The sequence below is a fragment of the Ursus maritimus genome, unplaced genomic scaffold (genome assembly GCF_017311325.1).
Source record: "Ursus maritimus isolate PB19 unplaced genomic scaffold, ASM1731132v1 scaffold_15, whole genome shotgun sequence".
NCBI lineage: Eukaryota > Metazoa > Chordata > Mammalia > Carnivora > Ursidae > Ursus > Ursus maritimus.
This window is the reverse complement of record NW_024423897.1, coordinates 38810058-38830983: the sequence shown is the minus strand read 5'-3', so window position 1 is coordinate 38830983 and position 20926 is coordinate 38810058. Positions and strand designations below refer to the sequence as shown.

The 20926-nt window shown below is 40.2% G+C and overlaps 1 protein-coding gene across 1 annotated transcript in view; it reads right to left on the bottom strand.

Annotated features, from left to right (window-relative positions):
* The window catches only part of GOLPH3 (golgi phosphoprotein 3), a 63767-nt gene extending 43054 nt beyond the window's left edge, over positions 1–20713 (bottom strand). Inside the window, exon 1 of the mRNA XM_040630518.1 lies at positions 20201–20713. Coding sequence (XP_040486452.1) covers positions 20201–20425 — 225 coding nt within the window. The 5' untranslated portion in view covers positions 20426–20713. The remainder of the gene's footprint in view (positions 1–20200) is intronic.
* Positions 20714–20926: the final 213 nt, after the last annotated feature.

The window sequence follows — 20926 nt, the reverse complement described above, 5'->3', positions numbered from 1 at the left end:
ACCAGTCTGCTGTGTTCCTCAGCAGCTCCTGCTCAGGCTTTTACAGGTTACTCTTCTCCCATCTATTCCTTAAGTGTAATGCTCAGTGGTCTCATCCTATACATAGTTTTTTTTTTTTTTTTTTTAAGATTTTTAAGTAATCTCTACATCCAACATGGGGCTCAAACTCACAACCCCAAGATCAAGAGTTGCATACTCCACCAACTGAGCCAGCCAGGCGCCCTTTGTCTTATTTATACACTCCTCTTGAGACAGCTCAGTCACTCTCACTTGTTTAAAAATTGTTTTCAGGGGCACCTGGGTGGCGCAGTCGTTAAGTGTCTGCCTTCGGCTCAGGGCGTGATCCCAGCGTTCTGGGATCGAGCCCCACATCAGGCTCCTCCGCTAGGAGCCTGCTTCTTCCTCTCCCACTCCCCCTGCTTGTGTTCCCTCTCTCTCTGGCTGTCTATGTCAAATTAATAAATAAAATCTTTAAAAAAAAAATTGTTTTCAGGGCGCCTGGGTGGTTCAGTCAGTTAAGTGTCTGCCTTCGGCTCAGGTCATGATCCCAGGGTCCTGGGACTGAGCCCCACATTGGGCTCCCTGCTCAGCAGAGAGCCTGCTTCTCCCTCTCCAGGTCCCCCCTGCTTGTGCGTGCACTATCTGTGTCAAATAAGTAAAATCTTTAAAAAAATAAGTAAATAAAAATTTTAAAAAATAAAAACTGTTTTCAAATAGAAGGATACAAGAGAAAATTAAACTCCCCACCTCTTCTCCCTCCCCTTCCATCCCACCCAACTCCTTCAAGGGTTAACATCTACTAACATTTCAAACATATCCTCCCCAAATTCTTTTTTCTCAATGTGCACATAGTCATAGCCTGCCACACACCAAGTGACTACTGTATGCTAGAACTGGATTGGGCATTTAATGGTACACCATGTCTAATCCTTAGAAGACCTTATAAAGTAGGCATTATTGTTCCATTTTCACAAGATAATGTGGATAAGGAACCTGCCACAGTTACTGAGTGGCAAAGCAGGAACTGAAACTGGTCTCTCTAGCTCCAAAGCCCTGGCTCTCTTATTCTGTCTGCCTTCCAAGACCTATTTGTTTAATGTGTAATCTAGGTGTGCTTCACTTGAGCCCCATGAAAATGAAAGAAAATATTAGAGTAGTCCTTCTCCTCCCCTTCATCCACAGTTTCAGTTACCCATGCTCAACCACCTTCCAGAAGCAGATAATCCTCCTGACTTTATTGTCAGGTCAATAGTAGTCTAATGCTACATCACAATGTCCCTACTCATTTACCTCACTTCATCTCATCATGTAGACATTTTATCATCTCAAATCATCACATGAAGAAGGGTGAGTACAGTACAATGAGACATTGAGAGAAAGACCATATTCACATAACTTTTATTACAGGAAACTGTTACAACTGCTCTGTTATTAGCTGTCATTCTCTTCCTGTGCTTCATTTATAAATTATCACAAATATGCACGTACAGGAAAAAACATAGTACATATATAAGGTCACGTTCTATCCAGGGTTTCAGGCCTCCACTGGGGGTCTTGGAACATTACCCTGTTACCCTGGAACATTAGTCCATAAGGGAGGACTATTCTACTCATTTTTCTCTCCACACCTGCCACTGATTACTTCAATACCAAAAACACAAAACTATGTTGGAGGACAAAGTGACTTCCTCTCAAACAAATGAATTTTTAACAGATCCATAGCAAAATGTACACTCATTTGATCAGTGAAGTGTTAAAAAATGTATTTAACAGCATATTATTAACAAAACCTAACTATAGTCCCAATCTTAATTCTTCTCTAAGAAGCACTGAAAGGCTTACTTAATAAACACAATACAAAAACAATTCAGTTTACAAAGCTGTTTTCACATACATAAATTATCATCTCATCTCAGAATAACCTAGTAAAACAATATCATTTTACATCTGAAAAATCTGAAGTTTAGGGGCACCTGGCTGGCTCAGTTGGTGGAGCATGTGACTCCAGACCTCGGTGTCATAGGTTCAAGCCCCACTTTGGGTGTAGAGATTACTTAAAAATAAAATTAAAAAAAAAAAAAAAGAAAGAAAAGACAAATCTGAAGTTTAGAGAAGAAATATGGCCACGTTCACACTGCAGAATCAGCAGACATCTCTAACTAAGCCACAGAGCTGTGACTCTACAGTGCTTTCACCACTACATCGCACTGGCAGTATTTTAAGTTGAGGACATTTTGTAAAGTATATATAGTAATGAAAGCATGTTAAGCTTTCTATCAAGTCACCATAACACATTTGTTTCTTAGATGCTGGTGTGTGCATGATTTTCTAGCAGAAAATCAATCCCATCTGGGAGGCAGAGACACAAAGTTGTATAGAATAAAACATATTTTTTAATTCTTGAAGAAAATATAATTTTAATTCAATAAACATCTATTGAGTGCCAAAACATTGCTAAGCAGAGATAAGACAGAAGGCACAGGATGGAAATAAAATAAAATTATAATTCAATATGAATACTAATATGAATAAAATGGCAACCATTCATTCCTTCATTCCAAAAACATGCTGCTATAAACTGAACTGTGTACCCCCAAAATTCCTATTTTGAAGTCCTAACCCCCCATGTGATGGTATCTGGAAATGGGGCCTCTGGCAGATAATTAGGGTTTAGATAAAGGCATGACTGTGGGGCCCTCATCAGAAGAGACACCAGAGATTTTGCTGTGTCTCTCTGCCATGTGAGGACCCTGAGAGAGGAATCTCACCAGAACCCAACCATGTAGGCACCCTAACTTCAGACTTCCTGACTCTAGAACTGTGAGAAAACTTCTGTTTAAACCAATTCTCAGGGCACTTGGGTGGCTCAGTCGGTTAAGGGTCTGCCTTCAGCTCAGGTCATGATCTCAGGGTCCTGGGACTGAGCCCCACATCGGGCTCCCTGCTCAGTGGGGAGTCTGCTTCTCCCTCTCCTCCCTACTTGCGCTCTCCCTTGCTCGCTCTCTCAAATAAAAAAAAAAAAAAACTTTAAAAAAATAAAAATGAATAAATAAACCAATTCTCTTGGCATTTTAATTCTGGGAGCCCCAGGAGACTAACACATATGCATAGCACCTAGAACACACTAGGCATTGTGACAGGTGTTAGGTACACAGTAAGGAAAAGGGATGCAAAAGCAACTAATATTGCCTAAGGCGTTAGAACCAGATGAAAAAAGAGATTCAGCTACGCATCAAAAGATAAGAATTGGCTGCCAGGTAAAACAGAAGGAAGAACCTATATAGGAGAACCTGCTAATACAAACATGAAAGCCTGAAAGTAATACTGCAACTTCCTGGCCTTAGAAAAATAAATGAAGGTCCACAATGTACACACCTATTAATTACAGTACATCAAATAATACACTCTATAACACAGTCACTGCAAATAATGGGACACCATATTTCTCACAGTGCCATCTGAATTTTTTTCCATGAGTACATACCAAGTAAACGTGTATTTACTAACATGGAAAGGTGGTCACTATACATCATTACAAGAAAAAGGGTTACAAAACTACTGGAATGAGATCTCACTGTTTTTAACTGAAATATATAATATAATATAATCCAAAATGTTCCCACCCAACTTCTATCACCTGCCTTGTTCAATCCGTTTTCCACCCAGAACTTTTGTTGCTGTTGTTGTCGTAGCTGTTAATGAAGATTGGGTCTATCACTCCCCAAAGTCCTTCAAAGGTTTCCCAATTGCACTCAGGATACCATACAAAATCCTTAACCTGACTTGTAAAGCCCTGTGTTGTGTGTTCATCATCTCAGGCCTTTCTCCCCAACACCCCATGCCTGCCTGAACCATTTTTCAGTTCCTTAAACCAAGCCAAGCTGTCTTACCTCAGGGCCTTGGAGCGTACTCAACTAATCTGTCTTCACTGGCTGTGGCTCCTATTCATTCTTGGTCAGCCTAAATATCATTTCCTTGAAAGTTCTTCCCTGTATCCTCCCCCCCATCTACTCTCTCGTAGCATATATATGCAAATTTACGTGTTCATACACGTATCTGTCTTCCCTAGTACAGTGCCTAACTTCATAAATGTCCATCAAAGGAATAAAAGTTGAACTGTGGATTTTATTTTCTACCTCTTTAACCACAAGGAGCACAGACTTGTACAAGAAAGTAATTAGGATAGTATTACTACCCTAATAGTTCTTTAAACTCAAACCAATCACCTTCTTTCCTCTAAGCTTTAATGGTAATTAAATCCTATTAATTCGTCTATAAAAATTATCTTTCTGATCAAGCCTGTGCTCTCAGCACCCAAGACCCGGGAACCAAATTTCACAAATTCTAATAACCTCAAGCCTACTACCAATATTCCTGCCTCCTGCTTCTCTATCTACCAATTATTTCCTCACAAAAAGGAACCATCTTTCTAAAAATCCAGTTTACACATTATTGCTATCTTTAAAACCTCCACTGCCTCCGGTATCATTTCCAACTTATGTTTAAAGTCGTAGGGTACTAATAACTTTTCGTTTTCCCTATTTCACACAAACTACCCCTCATAACTTAGTTCTCATTATTAGACAACAGATTTTCTTCTTTAGCTGTGTAAAAGAACATCATTTTTAGAAAGATGACTTTTCCCATACAGTTATTTTCATATATACCCTGTCAATAATATATCCTGTCTAGAATGCTAGTTTCCTGTCGAGTGATATGTCACATCTCATTAAATATTCTGCTCAAAGTGTTCCCTACCATTTCCAGCATTTTTCTCTGGGCACACCCCTCACCTGCAGGTCTTCTTTACGCCACTCCCCACAGCACTCAGCAGTCCTACCCTCTCTACCAGTGATGAGAGATCACTTTTCCCTTCCTCACTGAAATCTGGACAACAGCCCACAGGAGGAACTCCTCCCTTCAAAGAAATTCTCTTACCAGCTATTAAGATGGTAACACATTTTCCACTATAGGAACACGAAAAGGCTGCTACTGTTCCACAGACTAGGCAAAAGCATCAGGCAAAATGAGATCTACGAAATCTGGAGGTGAGAGAAGCGTCACTTCACACACCAAATAGTGAAAGAAACCACATAAAAATACAAACCCTACATCTTCATTTCAACGCAATTCTACTGAAGGGAAGTAAAGTTTCTAATAACAAAGTTTATAATCACAACACATCTACAAAGGTATGGGGAAAATAAAACCATGATGACAAATGGCAATGTGTACTCACTAGAAGAGACAGATGGATGGAGGAAAAGGAAACCTAAGAGCTTGGGAGCACAATTCCCAAAGAAGGAGAATATACTGAGGTGGGGAAGGGGGTTAACTTGAAGCAGAAGCCCCTTCCCCTGTAACAGAAAGGAAGGAGTGGTAGATAAAGGTAGGTAGGGAGAAGACATGTAAAGGAGGCCTCTATTTATATATAGACTCAGAGCAAGGAAGGAGTAAAACAAGAGACTTTAAGGGAATGGTGAAGATTTTAAACAGTCACTGGGGAGAATCAATCCAGGGGAGAATAAGAGGACCGGAACTAAGGCAGTGGCCTTGAAAATGGAGAGCAGAAGACAAATTAGAAGAATGCACACTGAGTTACCTACTGGATGTGGCTAGTGAAAGAGAAGGCTGTGGAGTCTGACATAAGCAACTATGTGGCTGGAGGGGAAGGGACTCTGACAAGGAGTAAAGGAACAATCTTAGGGGAAAGATGCAGCTCCAAATCTCCATTTCCAGTCCAGACACAGCTCCTGAACATCAAACCCAAATCTGCAACTGCCTACTGAAGCATTAAGGTATAAATACAATACATAAGGATAGGTATGAATAATTGGTTACTGGATCTCTCCTGAATTGCCCTGTTTTCCTTCCGAATTTCCTAAACACACCCCCAACCCAGGACAAATCAGCAGGCAGCTTAAACAAAGACAAGTCAACAGACTTCAGGAGACTGTCTGACTCAGACTTCTGAGCTGCTTTCAAGGGTTCTAACTAACCTTTTAGGCAGATAGATGGGTTTTTTACTAATTTCATTTTCAAAAGCTTACAGCTTGAACAAAGTTGAAAGATTCACACTTCCTGATTTCAAAACTTATTACAAAGCTACAGTAATCAAAGCAATGTGCTACTGCCGTAAAAACATACAAACCAATGGACTAGAATAGAGCCCAGAAATAAATCCTTGCATGTATGGTCATATGATTTTTGACAAGTGTGTCAAGACCATTCAATGGAGAAAGGACAATCTTGTCAGCAAATGCTGCTGACAAAACTGGGTATCCATATGCAAAAGAATGAAGTTAGACCCTTACTTTATACCATACACAAAAACTAACTCAAAATGATCAAAGAACTAAACATGAGAGTTAAAACTATAAAACTCATGGAAGGAAACATAGCAGAAAAGCTTCAAGACATTAAATTTTGAAATGACTTCTTGGATATGCCACCAAAAGCACAGGCAACAGAAGAAAAAAAGAAAGCAGACTTAATCAAAGTTAAAAACATTTGTGGATCAAAGAACACTACCAACATAGTGAAAAGCAACCCACATAATAGGAGAAAATATCGGCAAATCATGTATTTACTAAGGGATTAATATCCAGAATATAGAGAGAACTTCTAAATCTCAACAACAAAACCACCTGATTTAAAGAACAGACAAAAGGGGGCGCCTGGGCAGCTCAGTTAGTTAGGTGTCTGCCTTTGGCTTCAGTCATGATCTAAGGGTCCAGGAATTGAGCCCTGAGTTGGGCTTCCTGCTCCGCAGGAAGTCTGCTTCTCCTCCTCCCTCAGCCACTCTCCCTACAGGAAGTCTGCTTCTCCCCCTCCCTCAGCCACTCCCCCTGCTTGTGTCCTCTCTTTCCCTCCCTCTCATGCTCTGTCAAATAAATAAAAAAATCTTTCAAAAAGAAAAGCAAAAAAATTTTAAAAATAGGCAAAGACTTGAATAGGCATTTCTCCCAAGATGACAGACAAATGTCCAATAAGCACATAAAAAGATGTTCAACATCATCAATCATTAGAGAAATACAAATCAAAACCATTTAACACCTGTTACAATGGCTATCATTCAAAATAAACAAACACACACACACACATAGTGGCCAGGACAAGCAGACACTGCAATCCTTGTGCGTTGCTGCTGGGAATGTAACATGGCCTAACCACTGTGGAAAACAACATGGTAGTTCCTCAAAACATTAAACACAGAATTACCAGATGTTCTAGCAATCCCACTTCTAAGGTATCTAACCAAAAGAACTGAACCAGGGACTCAAACAGATACTTGTACAACAATGTTCAAAGCAAACTTATTCACAATAGCTAAAAAGCAGAAACAATCAAAGTGTCCATCAACAGATGAATGGATAAACAAAATGCAGTATATACATATAATGGAATACTATTCAGCCTTAGAAAGGAATGAAATTTCCAATATATGCTACATGAATGAACCTTGAAAATATTATGCTAAATAAAATAGACACAGAAGGACAAACACATGATTCCACCTGTATATGGTACCCAGGAATGTCAAATTCAGAGATATAGGAAGTAGAATATAGATCTTCCTCAACAATAAATCCCACTGAGCTGAAAATATAATTTTAAGTTGAAAATGCATTTAATACACCTAATTTACCAAACATCATAGGTTAGCCCAGCCTACCTTGTACATGCTCAGAACCCTTAAAATTAGCCTACAATTGGGCAAAATCTCTAACACAAAGCCCATTTTATAAAAAAGCATCCAGTATCTCATGTAATTTACTGAAAACTGTACTGAAAGTGAAAAAACAGAATGGCTGTATGGGTTCAGAATAGTTCTGAGTATATCAGCTGTTTATTGTTTACTCTCATGATCACAGGGCTGACCGGCAGCCGCTGCTCACTATCCCCTGCCCAGCATAAAGGGAGAGTATCACAGACCACATCGCTAGCCTGGGAAAAGATCAAAATTCAAAGTACGGTTTCTACGGAATGCAAATCCCTTTCACACCATCATAAAGTCAAAAAATTTTAAGTCAGACCACTGTAAGTTGGGGATCATCTGTAGTGGTTGCCAGAGGCTAGGGGAAGGGGGGAAATGAAGAGTTAGTGTTTAATGAATGAATGTCTGAACGTCCTTAATGCCACTGAATTATACACTTTCAAATGGCTGAAATGATAAAGTCTGTGTGACATATATTTTGCCACAATAAAACAGTTAAAAATCAAGAACCTACAGCTTTCCTTTTACTCTTTCAGACCTATCAGTTACAATTGAGACTGTGGAATGGAACCATTTTAATGTTTCTAACCCAGCAGTCAGGACACTGCCCAGATCATTAAAGATCCTCAACTTATTTGAGAATGAGAGATGGATGATGGATAGACAGATTACTTTAAGTTCAACCTCAAACGCAATAATTTCTAAACACATCCAGTATTTTATGAAAATCACTCCAATGCATGTTAAAACAATTTTCTAATTTAAAATTTCATAGATGCATGGGACACCTGGCTGAGATGCCTCCTTAAAAATTATTTGTGACAATCAATGAAAGTTAATTCCAAAACCAATTTCCAGTCAGCTTCAAACTACTTTGTGAACGGAATTCTGCTGCAAGCCCCAGTTCCCCCATCTTTCCTAGAATGGAATGCCCATCCTTCTGTAAGTAGTATAATACCCAGCTCAACTCCCCTCTGCTCCTGACACGCTCCTGGACAGCCTCAGCCTAATTCACTACTTCCTCAAACTAAAAATGCACTGTCTCCATTACCCAAGTGGCACTTAGGATGGTGCTACTTTATGCCGGTACTTTAATTCCTACATGCCTTATCTCTCCAGTACTAGACTATAAACTTGTGAAGACTAAGACTTTTCTTGTTACTTTATTCCTAGACTCATTAACAAAAAGTCTTGCACAAAGTATAATTTTGTAATTTAGTGCAACTTTGGAAATTGTTGTTCCCACATCTCCCCACTCTCAACCCCTCAGGGAAAGGGCCTCGTTAGTAGCCAAACGACCTACAGTGAGGAAAAAATGAAAAATAAGTTAAAAGACAGGAAACAAATAGGAAAATCTTTTTCAATGAAATAAGATATAAAAGAAAGGACTGTGGGCCAATGCCTTCTCCAGAGAACCTACCATCCTAAGAGAAGATCCTGGCCTGGAAGTCAGGTTCCAGGTACCAGAACCCCTGGGGGGGGGGGTATCAAAAACAGGTGGTAGGACCATAGAAAGATGGGAAGAAATGGTGATCACAGGTTAGAAGAGGAATGTTCTACTAAGCCCAACAAAGTACAAGAGGGTCAAGAAACAATAAAAATAGGAAAATATTAAATACTATAAATTTTAAGTCACTTCTGGAGTCTAGGTAATTACCCATTTGCATTTGTTCAGTACTTTGCTGTTTTCAAAGCACTTACACTTATGCCAATTCACTAGATCCCTATAATCTAGAGGTTATGGGACAGCCCACAAATGTAGGCCCATTTTGCCCAGGGGAAAACTGAGGGTCTAAGAATTCAAATCATTTATCCTGGTTTTTCTAACTAGTCAAGGGCAAGACAGGGAGTCAAGAACACGGCACAGTCTTTTGACAGCTGATCCAAGGCATCCCCACTATGTCTATACTGCACTTAACATGTACTTCCATTAAAGGCAGCAATCTATTTTATGGAAATCATACGTCTTCTACATAGACCAAATGCTCCTTGAGGGTAAGAAATTTTTCTTTGAAACTCCACCACCAAGAAGAGACTGACATACAGAACGTGTTCAATAACTAGATTAAACTGAACATATGGACACTAAACCTGCTTCCATTTTATGTAATACAGATCCAAAAATTAAAGGACAAGCTCAATGCAGTGAACAAACTGAAATTTAAGTTCAGTTCTTTTTTTTTCTTAAAGTATAATTCTTGAATGTTATTTTGAGCTTATTTTGTTAATATAGCCTAAAACCTTAACAGCTGTGTTTAAGAAACTGAAACTAGAAAATGAAATCCGAGTAAAAATAACCATTAGCAATTTATATGCAGTCCCTTAATTTCCAGCCCCTAGACGATACTGGGGGGGGGGGGGACAAGCAGAGGGATGACACACAAAACTTCACCTACACATTAACCAACAAGAATAATTTTGATCTTGGGGCGCCTGGGTGGCACAGCGGTTAAGCGTCTGCCTTCGGCTCAGGACGTGATCCCGGCGTTATGGGATCGAGCCCCACATCAGGCTCTTCTGCTATGAGCCTGCTTCTTCCTCTCCCACTCCCCCTGCTTGTGTTTCCTCTCTCGCTGGCTGTCTCTATCTCTGTCGAATAAAATAAAATAAAATCTTTAAAAAAAAAAAAAGAATAATTTTGATCTTAAAATTTCACTCACAACCTCCTACAGTTGTATGCTAAAATTGTTCCTCCTACTACTGAACTAGAAGCCAAATTTCATTACAATAAAAATTCCATCAGAATTTTCTAAACCTCAGGTAAGAGCACAAACTTAATATTTTCAATATTGATACATTTTGGTGTTTCTCAACTTTTTTCCATTATTGCTCACTAAAGTGGCTTTTTCAGACTTTTTTTCCTAACCACTTTCTCCCCCATGAAATTTTAATAAAATGGATACACCATCTGTTTATATGACCTATGTGTATTTATGCTTATACATAAAAAGAGTAAGAACTTTATACCGCCATCCCCAGAACCAACTTTCACTCCCTTAGGGAACACAATACCCCCATCAAAAATGCATGATTTACTTAATAAATTCTTATTGAGTAGTAGTATATGCCAGGAGAATATTCACTACCAAAAAATTCTAGAACAGCAACACAATTTAGTTTCATAGTTTACTATGAGTTTTGACACACAGAACTAAAATAAAATGGGCCTGAAGATAGAGATCTTCTTTCTAGTGTTTGTACCTAGTCAAACTGGCTCAGTAAATATCTGACAAACGCATCAACACTGGTAGAATTTTAGATGTGGTAGTCACACAGTTTATGATGTCATTCAACAAGATGACCAGGCTACAGAAATATCAGCTTCCTATCTCAAATCTCAAAAACTCAAATACAACTCACTGCAACCCTAAAAGCTGAAGTTTTCTGTAGTAAGTTTTCAGGAAGAAAAAAAGGGGCCCCCACGGTGGCTCAGTCAGTTGAACGTCTGACTAAATTTCGGCTCAGGTCCTGATCTAAGGGTTGTGAAATAGGGCCCTGTGCTGTACTCTGTGCTGGGAGTGGAGCCTACTTAGGATTCCCTCTCTCCCTCTCCCCCTGTCCCTCCCCCAGTCCCTCTCTTAAAAAAAAAAAAAAAAAAAAGTAAAATCTTAAAAAAATAATTAAAAAAAGGCAGGGGGAGTGCCTGGGTGGCTCAGTCATTGAGCGCCTGCCTTCAGCTCAGGTCATGATCCCAGGGTCCTAGGATCTGAGCCCCCCATCAGGCTCCCTACTCAGTGGGAAGCCTGCTTCTCCCTCTCCCACTCCCCCTGCTTGTGTTCCCTCTCTTGCTGTCTGTCTCTCTGTCAAGTAAATAAATAAAAATCTTTAAAAAAAAAAAAAGTAAAAATTTTTTTTAGATTGAAAAAAAAAAAAAAAAGAAAGCAGGGCACTTGGCTGCCTCAGTGGGTGGAGCATTCAACTCTTGACCTCAGGGTTTGAGTTCAAGGCCTACACTGGGTGCAGAAATTACTTAAAAATAAAATCTTTAGGGGCGCTGGGTGGCTCAGTCGTTGAGCGTCTGCCTTCGGCTCACGGGGTGATCCCAGAGTCCTGGGATGGAGCCCCACATCAGTCTCCTCTGCTGGGGGCCTGCTTCTTCCTCTCCCACTCCCCCTGCTTGTGGTCCCTCTCTCGCTGGCTGTCTCTCTCTGTCAAATAAATAAAATCTTTAAAAAATAAATAAATAAAATAAAATCTTTAAAGAAAGAAAACAAAACCAAAAAATTAAACTAAAACAAACAGTTCCTATTCAGTAATTTTCAACCTTCTGGTTCACTAAATGCTGAGAATATGATGAAAGCTATATCCTCTTTCTCAGAAAAAAACACAATTGCAGAGTACTCAGAGTTTCTAAACTCCACCTGTTAACTTCAATTTAAGAACATTTCCATTAATATATGTAAACCAAATAGTTTATTAAGTTTAAAAATAAGTTAACTTTTTAAAATTTAAGTTTTTAAGCTTAAAAATGTATTTACCAGAAGCATTCTTTCTAGTAATATTCTGTACTTTAATCATGATTGTATTCTTAGAGATCAGAGGCTTACCAAACAAAAAGAGAAGCAACTGTTTTCTATATATACCTGTAATACCTAAATTAAAACCTCAATATTTACGAGATTGCATGATAACACTGCGCATGCTACTGAAAAAGGCAGCAGTCTTTCAAGCTTTCATTAAAGAAACCTAAAGCCACAGACATCAATTTCAAAATGAAACCAGACTCCCACCTTTGGCACTTGTCATTATACTTATTAAATGAAAGAAACACGGGATAAGCACAATCTCTTTGTGTTGCTTTAAAAGGACTCACATGAAAATAGAATGACCTAAACAAAGGCTATATAGCAACTTTGAATGATATCATTTACTCTGATTAATAGCACACAAATTATGCTGATAGAAAGCAGGAAAAGTCTGTGTGGATACAGAAGAGTGCTGGGCCAAAAATGTACCAGGACATAACAGGAAAAGCATGATTTAGGTCTTTGAGACTTACACATAAGCTGACACTTACTGTAACAGTTTATTTCTTTAAATATCAAATATGTCAAACTTTAATCAAAATAATTTCCAAGTAAAAAAAATTATTCCAAAGTGTATCAAATACTTTGAAACATCATTTTTATGATATATATCAAATGATCTAAACAGGGACCATCAGATGGTTTAAAATTAACAAATACCAAATATTTATTAATTGATAATTAATAAATTAATAATTAATCAGTTATGTAATAGATTATCAAATATTAGGATGGCTTGTAAGATTAGTGAATATGTTGGCCACACTGTGAAAGAACCCCAAAGCACTGAAAATGATTTCAATAGTATAAAATCTTGTTTACAAGGTACAAATGGGGGGTGCCTGGATGCCTCAGTTGGTTAAGTGATTGCCTTGGGCTCCAGTCATGACCCCAGGGTCCTGGGATCTAGCTGGCATTGGGCTCCCTGCTCAGCGGGGAGCCTGCTTCTCCCTCTTCCTCTGCCTGCTGCTCCCCCTGCTTGTGCTCTCTGTCAAATAAATAAAAATCTCTGTGGGGGGAAAAAAAGGTAACAAATGGTTTGATGAACTCCAAAAACTAATTTTTGAGATCCTGTGTGTCTTATACTGTATACATACTCTTAAATACACCTGAAGAAATAAATGAAAATTCAATCTTTTAAAAATATGAAGAGCATATTATTTGTAGTAATAAAGAAATCAAAAAATTCCAAAGCTCAGAAGCCTTTATTTAAAAGTTACTAAAATCTGGGGCGCCTGGGTGGCTCAGTCGTTAAGTGTCTGCCTTCGGCTCGGGTCGTGAACCCAGGGTCCAGGGATCGAGCCTCACACTGGGCTCCCTGCTCAGAGGGAGGCCTGCTTCTCCCTCTCCCACTCCCCCTGCTTGTGTTCCCTCTCTCTCACTATGTCTCTGTCAAATAAACAGAATCTTAAAGAAAAAAAAAAGTTACTAAAATCTTAGCACATGTTGAAATTCTGAATACCTGCAGAATGGATTTCTAGTTAACAAATCTAATATGCACGGGCGCCTGGGTGGCACAGCGGTTAAGCGTCTGCCTTCGGCTTAGGGCGTGATCCCGGCCGTGATCCCAGCGATCCGGGATCGAGCCCCACATCAGGCTCTTCCGCTATGAGCCTGCTTCTTCCTCTCCCACTCCTCCTGCTTGTGTTCCCTCTCTCGCTGGCTGTCTCTATCTCTGTCGAATAAATAAATAAAAATCTTTAAAAAAAACAAACAAACAAATCTAATATGCAAAGATGGTATGTATCACTGCAAGCAGAAAAAGATTTTTAAACAAAATTATATATCTTGATAAGTACTGTTTCAAAATAGTGACCTTAAGAACCTTATTCCAAAACTGGAAAATCTCTGTGATCAATCTTTGGAGCCAGTTTAAAAGCCACAAAAAAGTCAGTTCCATCATTTTAGTTAACTATTTTATAGTATTATTCAGCTGAACCACCTACTTATTTTCAACATACAGGGTGAAATTATTGCATTAAGGTTTTTGTCTACAAGCATTAGAAACATTAGTAATAGACTGTGGCTATCTTTTAAAATAACTTCGTTTTTTTAAGTAATCTCCACACCCAACGTGGTGCTCGTGCTCACAACCCCAAGACCAAGAGTCGCAAACTCCACTGACTAAGCCAGCCAGGTGGCCCTTAAAAAAAGACTTTAATACAAGGATCTTGAAAATTACAAAACTGAAAGGTGCCTGAAGGGTGCCTGGCCGGCTCAATCAGTAAAGCAGGTGACTCTTGATCTTGGAGTTGTGAATCTGAGCCTCACGTTGGGAGTAGAGTTTACTTAAAAACAAACAAAAAAAAAACAAAACAGAAAAGTAGGGGAAAGGTACCTGGAAAACCCACCAACGGACTAGGAAGAAAAAAGCTCAAAGAACCATGTCAGAGAACAGTCTGATCCACCCACTGGCACCACTTGATAGGTCTCCAAAAACCCCACAACCTGTTCCACTATCAAGATCCAAAGCCCTGGGAGGAAGTATCTGATTGGAAAAGCCTAGGTGTGGGGGCGCCTGGGTGGCCCAGGGCATAATCCCGGGATCCTGGGATCAAGCCCGGCACCGGGCTCCCTGCTCTGCTGGGAGCCTGCTTCTTCCTCTCCCACTCCCCCTGCTTGTGGTCCCTCTCGCTGGCTGTCTCTCTCTGTCAAATAAATAAAATCTTTAAAAAAAAAAAAAAAAAAAAAAGGAAAAGCCTAGTTGTGACAGCACCACAAAAGGGGAGGGGTAAATGCTTCAAAAGGGCATCCTACAGCTACACACAATGGGGGAAACCCTATAAAAGGAAGTAAAAGAGGGGTAAGGAGCAAGAGGGAACACAACGTAGTGGAGAGTAAAATAATAAATGTCCACAACAGTCCAATCAGAACCATGGGAGAGAATGATTTCTCCATTTTAAAGAACTCTGAGGCTCAGGGGGCTTAAAGAATATATGTAAAACCAAAGATACGTCTCAGACAAGGACTACGACACCTCTTTCCACTTCTATTCCACAGGCACACTCTAAATCATACCTGGCCACTTAAAATAATTATACAAAGATCTGCCACCAATGAAAATATTTTAAAGTATCTAACACCCAAGTAAACAACAAAAGTAGAAACACTCATGAACACAAAGAACAAACTGGTGGTTGCCAAAGGGCAAAGGTGGGGGGGGTGAGTGAAAGAGCTGAAGGGGACTAAGAGTTACAAACTTCCAATTATAAAATAAGTAAGTCAAGAGGCGCCTGGATGGTTCAGTTAAGTGTCAGACCCTTGCTCTCAGCTCAGGTCTTGATCCCAGGGTCCTGAGTTCTAGCCTGGCGTCGGGTTCCACAATGAGCATGGAGCCTTCTTAAATAAATTAATTAAAACAAAATAAAATAAAATAAAATAAGTCAAGGGAATAGGAAGTACAACATAGGGATTAGTCAACAATATGGTAAAAACTTTGTTCGTTGACAGATGGTAACTAAACTTATCAAGGTGAACATTTTGAAATGTTTTTAACTATCAAATCACTGTTATACAACTAAACTAGCATGTCAACTATACTTCAATTAAAAATGTTTAATAGAGATGCTTGGGTGACTCAGTGGGTTAAGTGTCATCCTGGGATCCAGCCACACACTGGGCTCCCTGCTCAGTGGGGAGTCTGCTTCTCCCTCTCCTGCTCCCCCTGCTTGTGCTCTCCCTCTAGGTCAAATAAATACTTTAAATAAATAAAATTAAAATTTTTAATAAATATAATAAATGCAATAATGATGTCCCGAGGAAATAATGAAATAAAATGCAAAAAAGAAAAAGTATAGGACACCACTTATTTGAGGTAATTCTCTATGAGGCATTCTGAAAACTCTGTTGACTCCTCGAGGCATCTATGGAAAAATCAAAGAGTCAGGGAAAGGAAAATATTTGGCTCACCGGCTCCCCTTCCCCTTCAAACATAGGGGAAGATTACAGGAATCTTCCTAATTTGGAAGTTGAATTCATGTTTAAACCTATCGGCCATCCTTGCTGTGGCCTCTGAAGATTTACTTCACTATCTGTGTCATTGATACTCCGTCCAGACTGAGCACCGGAATCCCCAGAAAGGCCTACGCATCTGTATTTTAATAAAAGCCACAAAGCAAAATCATTGGTAAAAAGTGTAAAATGTGTACCTAAATCCAAAAAAGAAGAAAAGAAAAAATTCCTCACAATGACTTTAGAGTCACCCCCAATAGGTAATCTGAGGCCAGACCATCTGCTTGTTGGCAAGCTGAGACTTCTGTTCAGTAAAGAGAAGAGAGGAGGGACACTAGATTCAGGATATAAGTCAATGTCATTTTTTAAATATTGTAGATTATAGATGTGTTAGAGATTGATAATTCAAAGAAAATGAACAAATGACAATACAGATGAATATCACAATGCAAAACAGAAGATGCAAATGGAAGTACAAAAATGAACAAAATTATTCTACGCTGAATTCTAAAGTTAAGCTAGTGGCTACCCTTAAGGAACTGGCAGTAACTAGAAAGGCATCAAGTGGGCTTCTGGAAAGTGGTCATGCTCTGTTTCTTGATGTAGGTGCTATTTAACAGTTGTGTTCAGTTTGTGAAAATTTATCACACTCACAAGCACTTTTCTGTACACATTATTGAACAAAAAATATTTTTAAAAAGCCGTAATATCTCAGGTGTTTTTTTTTTTTTTTTAAGTCAAAGTAAGCAGCGCCTGGGTGGCACAGTGGGTTAAGCATCTGCCTTAGGCTCAGGTCATGATCCCACACTCCAGGCTTCTGCCCCTCCCCCTGCTTGTGCTCTCTCTTGTGTGCACTCTCCCCCCAACAAGAGTAAATAATATCTTTAAAAGAGAAAAGTCATGGCGCGCCTGGATGGCTCAGTCGTTAAGCGTCTGCCTTCGGCTCAGGGCGTTATGGGATCGAGCACCTTATGGGATTGAGCACCGCATCAGGCTCCTCCACTGGGAGCCTGCTGCTTCCTCTCCCACTCCCCCTGCTTGTGTTCCCTCTCTCGCTGGCTGTCTTTCTATCAAATAAATAAACAAAATCTTTTTAAAAATAAATAAATAAGAGAGAAAAGTCAAAGTAAAACTAATTTTCACCATTCTACAATTTCTTTACACTTTTTCTCAATGTTTGGATTCAAATACAACAGTACACACACACACACACACTATGCATCTATCATTAATGACCTGCCTCACCTTAAAATTAAGGTTTTAAGAGCACCCAAAGATAACAAAGATGGATGCTAAGCTAAAGCAGTGAATTTATTAAGCTATATATTGTTCCTAAAGCTTGGAACTTAGTATCAAACAAAAATTAAAATCCAATACTAACAAGCATAAAGTAAAGATGTGAGGGCAGAAGTATATAGGTTGATCCCTAAAACCTAAATCTAAAGCAATGCCAAATCCCAAGCCCACCCACCTCCACTTCAACTCCCTGCCTGCAAAAGGGGAAATAAAAATTTTCTCTATGTGACTGTTGAAATCAGCAAGAGATAGAACTGGCTAGTGTCTGGACTTTAGCCCTGATATGGCAAAGTATAGTGGCTCCTGAAATAAACACAACACATGGTTTCAATTACCTGCCACCGAAGAAATTTAAATTGTCTGCATTTTTTTAAGTACCATTAAGCTTCAACAAATTCTTTAGATTATCTTCACGAAAACCAAGCACAGAAACACAGCAAGTCAATATGCTTTAGCCTAACCTTTCCAGTAACATATACTTGAGGAAAAAAAAGGGACTTTTTCATCATAATTTCTCACTTAAAGTGACTCAAATCCAAAGCTAATTTTGGTTTTAGTTGGGGTTTTTGTTTCTCGGTTTTGTTAAGTTTTAGTTTTACGCACAGGACATATCCACATAGAAAACTATCAAAAACTATAAACCAAAAAGTTTATACAGGAATATAAATGACTTGCTTTCTTCATTGTTTCTGTATTTTCTAAAATGTTACTTTTGTTCCAAAGGAAAAAGATAGAGACTTAAAGAAAAACGTTTATTACCAAGATTCTAAATTGTGAAGCCTAAAAACTTGGCAAGTTGAATACTTCCTAAAATCACATTTCTAGGACACTCTACATCGACGGACCTTCCCCAACTTAACAATTTTTCAACTTTATGACTGTACAAAAATGATACTTCAAATTCTGATCTTTTCCTGGGCTGGTAATATGCATACAACCTGCTAGGCACAGCCACGAGATCACAAGCGTAATCAACAATACACTTAGAATCACTCTCAATATAGCATTCAATAAATCACATGAAATATTCAACACTTCATTATAAAATACGCTCTGTGATAGAGGATTCTGCTCAACGTTCTGAGCATGTTTAAGGTAGGCTAAGCTATGATGTCTGGTAGATTAAGGGTATTAAATGCATTCTGAACTTAAAATATTCAATTTATGACAGGTTTATCAGAACATAACTCTATCACAAATTGAGGAAGATCTGTAGGTTGTTTTCTCAAAGAACAAAAAAGAATCTTACAGTCTGCTTCCATAACTCAGTAATTAATAAGCATACTGAGCCCCTTTCACACCCACAGGGACCTCTTTTCAAGTGATCATTATTAAAACATGCAAATGGGAAACCTAGACATTACAAATTTTAATTCACTAAACTACTAAATACCAGGAAGTCACAGTCCATATAAAACTCACCTGTATCTAGTAAGTTTTGGTGAAATAAGGCTAAATTGTATTATAAAAATTAAATTTTTTGCCCACCTTTGTGAATTGGGAAAACTTTTGATTAAAAATCAAAACAAAACTTGGATATTTCTATATTTTCTATATTTGACTCTCAAAATGTACTGTTTGTAGATTCCATGCTGAGATAAAACACGCTTCTAGAACTACTTCACCGCATGTGATTTATAGAATATAAATTTTTAAAAAATTTTTTTAAATTATATAGAATTTTTTAAAATTCTATAAATTTTATAGAATATAAAGGATTTATAGATTTATAGAATATCCATTCATCTCGATTGGCTGCAAATCTCTAAAAATAATCATTTTGTAAATAAATGGATATGTGATGAAGCAAATATAGGAAAACGTTAATGACAACTTAAAAGAATATACAGATGTCCACTTGAGCATTTTTCTTCAACTTCTCTGTGTGAAAATTCTTGTAAGATACTAAGGTGAAAATCTTTCGAAATCAAAACACGAAGACAAATTTATAGCAACTTTTATCTACCTATGGCTGTGAGGTCTTTCATCAAATCATAAACCCAACATTTTAAGCACCCCCCAAAAAAAGTCCTTCCTTAAGATGGCAAGATTTTCTGGAGACTAGTCAACTGATAAAACATAAAAATGATACTAAAAATAATCTCTTACCCAAAGCAAGGTTACCTAGGAAGTCATTTTCCAGGAGGTCATGAGAATTTTGTTGGACTTTTAACTTTATGAGATGTAAAACAACTTTTGCCTCCATTACCATTTCACCGAAATTTTTCAAAATTCCAAACGATATATCTTAAGTTTGGTTGTTTTTTGGGGGGTTTTTTTGTTTTTTTTTTTTTAATCTCCCAAAAAGCAGATCCGTGGAGCCCTCCCAGGTCCTAAAACCTGCAAAACCCAAGAGAGTTCGAGACGCTGGTGCTTCCAGGTGTTTCACTCTAACGGGCAGTCTCCAGGTGGGATTGTGCCCTGGGATCTACACGGGTTAAACAGGCTGAAAAGGAAGGAAGGCATACAGACCGCAGGGAGTCAAAATCAAGGAGTGACTGTTTAAGGAGGAAGGGAAAATCCAAGCAAACGCTGCAGGGAGATCTGGAAGCACCGGGCCAGCTGGGCGCTCAGCTCAGGAACTGGGAGGGCAGACGCGCAGAGCCGGAGGGCAGACGCGCAGAGCCGGAGGCCGAGCTCCCGCCTGCGCCCGTGCCCAGCGCCGGCCGCCAGACTTCGGCCGCCCCCGCCCTGCCCGCCGCGCCCGCACCTCTCGGTCCTTGAGGCCCAGCAGGAGCACCTCCTCCATCAGGGTCAGCCGTGTTTCCTTGGAGTCGCCCTTGTCATCGTCGTCCTGCTCGTCGCGGCGGCCTTGCGCGTCGTCCTCGCCGCTGCCGCCGCCGCCGCCGGCCACCCGCTCCTTGTCGGCGGCGTTGCGGGAGGCCTCGGTGCGCCGCTGCACCAGGCCAGAGCTGCGCTGGGTCAGCGAGGTCATGGCTCCCGCCGAGACGCCGGGCCGAGAGGGACGAGGGACCTACCGGGTGTCCCACCTCCTCCCCCTGCGGCCCCCGACCCGGGCTTCCGTGTTAAATCCCGGCTCCCGGGCGACGTCCGTCGGCAGCTGGGCCGGGGGCAGTCATGGGGAGACGGGTCGGAGCGAAACGCGCGGGACGGGCGTCGGCGAGGCGGAAGAAGGGCTCTTCCCTCCTGCGGACGCGGGCCCCGAGGCAGCTCGAGCTCCTAAGTAGAGAAGGAGGTGGTGGCGGTGGCGGCGGCGGCGGTGGCGACGGCGGCGGCAGCGCCTTCCCAATATGGCGGCGCTGGCTGACGTCACCGGAGGATGTGGCACAGCCGGCGCGGGGCGGCGCGGGGCGGGGCGGGACGGGAGGGCGCCGGAAGCGCCGGGCGGGGACCTGGCGGCGGGGGCGACGGTGGGGATCCGCCCACTATGACCCCTTCCTTTGCCCTGGGGTCTCCGCTGGCGCTAGCCGCGGCT